We start from the raw sequence: 8,339 nt of genomic DNA on the forward strand, positions 1-8,339 counted from the left end.
GAAATTAATGTTACTTGCTTGATGTGACATCCTGTGTGCATAATTTATTAATTTAAATACATTTAAATAAATGTATTTAAACATTAAATAAATAACATGTATTCTGTTTTTTTTAATGTATTTGTTCAATGGCGTATCGATTGGTGTGAACCGTTAAGGGGCGGGGAAACGGCCTTACAAGTCAAACCGTGGAGTTAAAAATACCCCAGATAAAAACTCCCTAAATCCGCGTCTACTTCCGGTGGTGTCCGTCTACGTCGTGTCGTCTGCACTGTCTGGGAGCTGAGCACAACAGGAGGAAAAAGCGTTTCTCTTGCAGCAGTTTGTTCGTGCAAATACCTTCACTGCTTGCTACTAGCTGTAAGTCTCGCACTCTGGGATTGTGGGAGATTTCTTTTCCTTTTTGTATTTAATTGAATTCAATTTGGTTTATGAAGAGTGGTTATTCGGGTCCGGCTATATCCTGGAAAAAAACAATCAAGAGAGGCGTTCCGTGTTTATACAACTATTTGTGAGGGCTGGGTTGCTGCTAAATACCGGGTTTACACCAGTTTCATAACAAGTGCAGTGAACATAAGTTAACTTGGTGCGTCCTGGGTGATTTTAAGGCTAGTGTGGTGTGCTGTTACACAGAAGTTAAGCAGACGGTGACTTTTTTTTCTGGGTCTTTCTGTAATATCATCTGCATGTCTGCTGACAAGAGCAGCAGTTAATGACCACAGTGAACACTCTTTGAGACTAATATTAAAATTTGAGTCATTAACCGCCGCACTCAGTGCTGTATATATGTTATTTGTCCGTTAAAATAACGATGCACTTACTGGACTCTGCTAGCTGTTTTAATAACAACTTGAGCTCTGATCTGTCCTTTAGAAAGTGTGTCAGAGGCCAAAGTTTAACCGGTTACATAAGGCCCCCCACCCCCGTTATTGTTATCATACCAAGTAGTACAGACATACTTTGATAGTATAATTTAATTTTCAAAATAACAGCTGCACCATATTGAGATAAAATTCATACAGTTACAGTCAGCTTGTTTTTTCAGAGCTAAACCCGGTACATGCTGTTACTGTGATTATCTAATTATCAGCCACTTTATAAGATACATTCGGTGTTACCTTTTTAAAGATTGGACATTTTTTGTAATCAGAGATGCTCTCGTGGATAACTGTGATAATTATTTGAGTTAGTGTTGTTTTTAAGTTGCTGTTCTCAGCTCGAAGCAGATATTTCAACCATATCAACCAGATATTTTCTCTGGAGTCTTTTTTTTTTGTTGTTGCATTTTTGGAACGTCTTCTGTAAACACTAGAAATGGTTTTGTGGACATTTTTTTTTTTTTTTTAAATATGTCTAAATGCATTTCTGGCTAATTTACCGATAATTGTCTTAATGAGTGTTTTGACTGGTGTATCTATTAAAGGGACTGAGTGTTGATCATAGTTGACCATCCTATTGAATTTGATTGTTTTTGTGGAGTTTTTTTTTTTTTTGGTCCATGTTAAAATGCAGTCAGATTAAAAGTTTCTGCCACTGAACTGCAACAAACCTTCACTGTTGTCTAAGAACTTAAAATTAGTCTTGAATGTAAATGAGACTAAACACAATAGATAACTGTGAGTTTCACGGAAGAGTTAAGTGTGAGGAAACTCTCATTTTAAAAAGTTGGATTTATTTTTTTAATTTTTATTTTTTAGCAAAACACATCAGAGGTACCCATTTAGACATGGGGTGAACATGCTCAATAAGAGGTGGATTAGTGATGCTGGATTATGGTGCTGTTATCTATAAATACACCTCCACCCCTATATGCCTGCAATCAGTTTCTCTCCACCTCGATGCTCAGCTCTTTGAATTCCATTTAAACATTCAACCTCCAGGTGTTTTAACACAAAACAGGTAGAACAGCTTTTTTTTATAATGTGTATAACAGAAGTGAAAAGTTGTTTTGTGAATGTCCTTCTGTCCACAGACCAGGATGAATGTGGGTGTGGCTCACAGCGAGGTGAACCCAAACACCCGAGTGATGAACAGTCGAGGGATTTGGCTGACCTACGCACTTGGTGTTGGTGTGCTTCACATCGTGCTCCTGAGCATACCCTTCTTCAGCGTGCCCGTGGTGTGGACTCTAACAAATGTCATTCACAACTTAGTAAGTTCAGTTTTCTCTCATGCTGTGTCAGTGCTGCTATCTGAGCTTCAGAAACAAGCCAGGCTGTTCAGGGTTTTTTCTACATAGAGAAAGGCTGTTTAGATGGTGCCAAAAGGAGCAACAAAAAATATGATTGAGGGGAATAAATAATGCTGTGAAGGTTTGAATTGCAGTGCATAAACTGAAATATGACATCTCTGACTTCCAGTTGCTGTATTTCACACAGGCGCTGGACAAGCCAGCTAAACTGCAGTGGTTTGGTCATGATTTTCAGTCTGTTCACGCTCCAAATGTCTTGCAGGAAATGCTCTGAGTTACAGCCCAGACTGATCTGGTGGGTTGAGCAGTAGTTTATTTTAGGTTTGCCAACACTCACTCACATGTGACACGCCTTCGTTAACCTGTTTCAGCAGCAGCTCTGATTCCAAATCTGTCCAAAGACACAAGGATCTCATGGATTAACTTTTATTTCCATTAGCGACGTCCCCACAGCAACAGGAAAACCAGCATGTGCTCAAAGTAGAATTCATCCACCGCTAAAGTTTCTCTTATATCTTATAAATATTAATGCAAACCATCTCTTGCAGTTTCCCTGAAAAGTCCACTTCACTGGATATTAAAGTCTCTAAAATTTATTTGCATTTGTTTATTTTTACCCAGTTACTCAGGTAAAATACTGACAGTGATGCTTTTTCTTTGTTTTGTTTTTTATTATATTATTATATAATAATTTTCTGTTTGGCAAGAAAAGCATTAAATTCTATATTATTTCAAGAAAGTTTTGTGTTAATTCTGATTTCTAATGCTTATCAGTTTGATTCAGGAATCCTGTTTTTTCTTAAGGCGGTTTTCCTTGTGACAGCCTGATAACTGACCTATTATGATAATTTCCCCATGCCTCAAAGTCTGACAAGAGTGACCTTTCATTGCTGCATGGCTGGCCTCAAATGAAGAGAGTTGATGTGGGTGACGTCATCGAACAGTTTGAGCTCAAGGATTGTGTATCACAGCCAATAAGGAAGGCTATTAACAGTAGCGGCTGAGGTCAACTATAGCCTATTGTTTTCCACCACAATACACCATCAGTGTGGTGATTATTTCTTGGCCGTATGTCAGCGCTTCAGTTTCATTACATTTCCCTCTGTATTGCAGCTTTTTCCATCTAAAGCTCCAGTGTTTTGGACACAGACATGTAATTAGAACCTCCCAAGATGGCTAACTTACGAGGGGAATCCTAAAAGTAAGGTTTTTTTTTTTTTTTTGGAAAATACAAACAACCATTTATTTTCCATAATATTCGCATCATTTTAAAGCTTGACTTATTTTTCTACATAATCACCATTTCGGTCGATGCATTGTTGTAGACGCTGTGGCAGTTTTACAGTGCCCATGTCATACCCGCTCACGGCCGCTGCAGAATTGCCTACTGGACAAATGTTCTTTCAACTTTGGGAACAGGTGGCAGTCACTGGGTCTGAAGTCCAGACTGTAGGGTGGGTGGGTGGGTGATGAAGTTCCAACAAAAGTTTGCCAGGAGATCGACATGGGCATTGTAAAACTGCATCGACCGAAATGGTGATTATGTAGGAAAAATAAATAAGTCTTCAAGCTTTAAAATGATGTAAATATTATGGAAAATAAATGGTTTGTATTTCTAAAACAATAGGAGACCTTACTTTTGAGATTGCCCTCGTAGTTGACAATAAGAGGACATCACATTTCTTTTTGGCTAGTCTGTCAGTGCACTATTGACCGCAGTTTCCACTCCACAGGGAATGTATGTCTTCATGCATGCAGTCAAAGGCACCCCTTTTGAGACCCCTGACCAAGGAAAAGCCAGACTTCTTACTCACTGGGAGCAGCTCGACTATGGCGTGCAGTTCACCTCATCTAGAAAGTTCTTCACCATCTCCCCAATTATTCTGTACGTATTATATACCAATGATTCTGTCTGAACCTGTTGTCTTTAGACATGTACCTCCAACCCTGATAGTTCTGTAGACATTACCATGTGTGAGAGAATGCCAAGTGGAAACTTCTAGGAAAATGATACTAGTAACATGGAACTACCAAAAACCTTGATTCCATGAATGCCCGTTTGAGCCTGGCTCCAACAGTGACACAGACTCCCATGTTAAAATGCTCTACAGTAGAAATAAGATGTTTACAGCGTGCCACAAAAAACCTTCTATGGTTGTACAATAGTAAACCATTAGCCATTGGTGGTAGACTCCACATCCTAGTAACTACACAGAAAACGGTATTAATTAACAGATAATTAACACACAATTCTCTGGAAGGCACAAACTCTGTGGAGAGGTACAGCTCAGTGACTTCAATTGGCTGAGGTGAAGCCTGGCTGCACATCTCAGCTTCCACATGTGAGTCAAAGAGACTATGTCCCTGAAAATAAAAACATTTAAGCATTACTGGGTCTGAGCAGAGGATGTGTGTCTTTTATTTTTTATTTTTATCCTATAAATGGTTTCAGGACTTTATGTCCCTGAACCATTTTACGTGGTTAGGGGAGTTCCACAGGGTTCAGGATTGGGTCCAGTCTCATTCACATTGACCAACTATGATGTCCGTTTTTATGCTGGTGACATAGCTCTGTACCATATAGTTGTTATGATAGTGTGAAAGACAGGAAACTATTCATAGAGCCCAGTGGCAGACTGGAAAAAATGTTTAATTTTTTTTTTTTAAACTTTGTGTCCGTGGAAAGTGACTCACTTTAGGAGGCATTGTATTTATTTATCTATTTTTATTTGATTGAAACCAAAATGCTGCAATGTATTTCTAACACACTGTCTTTTCCCCACCTTTACAGATACTTCCTGGCAAGTTTCTATACAAAATACAACACAACACACTTTGTCATCAACACTGCCTCGCTTCTGAGTGTCCTGATCCCCAAACTGCCACAGCTGCATGGAGTCAGAATTCTTGGCATCAACAAGTATTAATAATTGTAAATGCTGCGCCTCTCAGCAACTGAAGCTAATTCCTGTGTAGTCTGTACCGCCGATGTGTGTACCAAGTCATACAGTTTGTGTAACGGCCGCTGTTGTCGTATAGTAACACCAGAGGGGTGCACTACGAAACGAGGTACGTTGAGCCTAAAGAGTTTTCAGCGTCATGAAGGTATCTCTGTTTTTTGTTTTGTTTTTTTAAACCAGGTGACTCAGCTCTGGGCGGAGGCTACATTCAAAGTTTTTGTGTAAAATTATCTGTTAATGAGCAGTACAGATTTTCAGCTGAGGTTATATATGCAAAACCTGTTGAGCCGTGTGTTTGTAATGCCCCCAAAGAAGCTGTGCAGTTTTAGTTGAACAAACTGTTACAGCAACAGGGATTTAAATGCATTAGGCTGGCAATGCAGAAAACGTGCTTTTATGTTTGTTCATAATTTCCTGCTGATGTAAAGCAGAGTAGAACACTGATTTGTCTAATATTCAGTCAGTAAACTTACTTCCACTTTGAAATGGCCAAAAACTCAAGTGATTTTCATCCTTTGTTATGGGACATGGTCAGGCCTGAATGCACTTCCTGAGTTGTGTTAGGAATAAACTGCAGCAAAGAGAAAACACTGAGCAGTGTGTGATCGCAAAGCTCCACAGCTCTGCCCATGTTAATCAAAATTCTTAACATCTTTAACGTTTGCTGATCTCTCCTTCAAAATCGTTTCCTTGGACACCACTATGGCTAGTTTTAGATCGCTCCCTGGATTTGAGCTTCGTCGTCATGGCTGACTTGAAATTTGCTCTCTGAGCAAGTTTAAACTTTAGTGGATTTTGTTGTGAGGGCTCATTGTGTGTGCGAAACTGAACCCCTACCGGCCCAAACTTAGAAACAACGACGTAACCCGCATTGGAAGACAGTACCTGCAGTTGACCAGTGGTTCACCAATGATTCAGAGATTCTGCCGATCATTATTTTTATTCCCATATAAAATATCCGATCCACTGTAAGAAATACTGTGGAATAATGACTTCACAAACCTGCTGAAATGAAAGATGGGTTTTAAGGTAGAACTCTCATGGCGGTGGTAGAAAGGAAGGAAAAGATCACGCAAAGTTGTTTGGAAAAGTTGACAATGAGTGAAGGGGGCAACTAGAACAGGGTTCCTGCAGACTGATTTTGAAAGGTGTCTGAATCTGAAAAGGCATCCCTAGTTTTTATTAGTCTCAAAATTCCTCAGATTTGGAGAGGTAATTTAACGTCTTGAAATGTGGTTGGTCAGAGCAGTTCCATTGCTCGCTTTACTCAGAAATGAAGAAATGTAAATTCACTGAATATTGGCTCTTCATCCAAGCATTTGTGAGTCACAATATGTTTTGTTGAGGAAGTGCCACAATGGGAATGAAGGTCCCACAAACCCCTACAAGTTTTGGTTCAGTTGCAAGCAGTTCTGACTAGTTGCCTTACATTGTTTACCTGCATAGCCTAGCTTCTTGCTCAACTACAGCTACACGAGACAAACAACATGCATCTAAAGCAGTGAAATCTATATGTAACATTTCTTACCCTGTGGAGGCTTCATCTTTTTTGCACATGCATTGGGTTTTGTATAGCACTTTTTACCTCCTGAAGTCAGACATCCTAAAGCATGTGTGGCAGAAAGCAAATTAGCCGAAGCTGTACAGAAGAGATGACCATTGCTTCCATGTCTGAAACATGAAGCCAGTGCATTAGTGCCTTATATCAGCAGTCTTTTAATGGTCGAGTAATTTGGCTGCATAAAGAAGCCAGATTTTGTGGAAATTTTTGGAATAATTACCCTTCCCTCCCCCTAATTCATCCACTTACTACACTTTTTATTTTTAAATATTTAAAACATGCATATTTTTTTTTTTTTTTTTAATTAAGCTCCCCATCAGGGTCAGAGGCTATAGTTATGTGAATGGCAAGCCAGTGCTACAGGAGTTGGTCAGATCCAGCCCATCCTCCTGGTGTCATAAAGCTAAGATGGCAACAGCACATACTTGCACAGACGCAAACTGAAATGAAAGTGGAAAAAGCTGCGATTCAGGCGAACTGGGAGTGATTCAGGACATGATGCAGAAACGGTGTGAGGAGTCGGGACTTCCATGGAGCGATCAAAAATCAGCTTGCATGAGGAGGCGATGTCAAAGGGAATGGTTTCATTTTTTTATGGGCAGAGATTCAGAACTTTTGTATCGAGTCCCATCTTTGTAAGAAACTTTCTTTCCGGCCTGATGTTTGGCTGTAGTAATTCTCGTAAAGTCTTCACTGCTCAGTGTGATCTGCTCCTTTTTTCTTCAACACAGAGTCGGGATAAACACATCTCACCTTTATGACACCTGTTATCTCTGACAGGAGGCCTGGCTGCGTTCAGTTTGCTTTGTGGTGCATCCCTCTGGTTTAAAGATGATATGTCTGTACATGACAGGATGCCATACGCATTACTAACTTATGTGAATATTTAATGATGTATTTTCGGCCTGCGTCGACCTGGGCGGGCCCAGGCATCAGTGAGGCTTTTGGTTGAGTTTACTTTTCTTCCTTTCTTTGCTCTCATCTCACACACGGTGTTGCAATTTGTGTTTCTAGTCACAAAGATGTTGCAAATGTATTTTTCAAATATGTCTTACTTTGTGAGGGTAGGAGCCCAATGGTTCGCTGTTTACCGGTACACTCTGGTTTTGTAACGGGTGTCAGACATTTTTGTGCTGAGGAAGAACAGAATCAACTCTTCAGGTGCATGATTTCCTTTGTGAATCATTTGTAACCAATCAGAACAGCAGGCGTTTCTCATTGTACTCTTTGTGTGTGTGTGTGTGTGTGTGTGTGTGTGTGTGTGTGAGAGAGAGAATGTGTGAGTGAATATTATGTCCTTTATGTAGAAATGAGACAGATTATTGTTGTCAGATTAAGTGTTTACTGAGGGAGCTCCACAGTGTCTTTGTGATGAACTTACACTCATGTAGCCACTTTCTTCATACTTTGAGGGATTATTTGATTTGTTTTTGTTGGCTATAATTGAGGCAGCGAGTCCTACTTTGTTTGGCCATAGCTTGTAGTACTTGATATTTCTGGTTCTTAATCTTATTAAAATGTTTGCCCTCCATCTACTCCGTCTCACAGCTCTTAATTGCTTCGTCGAGTTTCTGAAGTTGACGACTACAATGAGGCTCTCGGGTACTTTGCCACAAAAGTATAAGCC

At 39.8% G+C, this 8,339-nt stretch overlaps 1 protein-coding gene across 1 annotated transcript; it reads left to right on the top strand.

The window, feature by feature from the left end:
• Positions 1 to 227: 227 nt before the first annotated feature.
• On the top strand, positions 228 to 8,247 carry ormdl1 (ORMDL sphingolipid biosynthesis regulator 1). Its single transcript, XM_085134543.1, has 4 exons — positions 228 to 360; positions 1,973 to 2,152; positions 3,925 to 4,076; positions 4,983 to 8,247. Exons 2-4 carry the CDS (start codon positions 1,979 to 1,981, stop codon positions 5,116 to 5,118), a joined length of 462 nt encoding a protein of 153 aa, XP_084990669.1. The 5' UTR covers positions 228 to 360; positions 1,973 to 1,978; the 3' UTR covers positions 5,119 to 8,247.
• The last annotated feature ends 92 nt before the right edge of the window (positions 8,248 to 8,339 follow it).

Source organism: Neolamprologus multifasciatus, chromosome 16, assembly GCF_963576455.1.
Source record: "Neolamprologus multifasciatus chromosome 16, fNeoMul1.2, whole genome shotgun sequence".
Classification (NCBI taxonomy): domain Eukaryota; kingdom Metazoa; phylum Chordata; class Actinopteri; order Cichliformes; family Cichlidae; genus Neolamprologus; species Neolamprologus multifasciatus.

Excerpts from the sequence above, each read along its gene's own strand:
- ormdl1 (XM_085134543.1), top strand. The coding sequence starts at position 1,979 with ATGAATGTGGGTGTGGCTCACAGCGAGGTGAACCCAAACACCCGAGTG. Across the intron at positions 2,153-3,924 it reads CAAATGTCATTCACAACTTA|GGAATGTATGTCTTCATGCA; the intron begins GTAAGTTCAGTT and ends TCCACTCCACAG. Across the intron at positions 4,077-4,982 it reads ACCATCTCCCCAATTATTCT|ATACTTCCTGGCAAGTTTCT; the intron begins GTACGTATTATA and ends CCACCTTTACAG.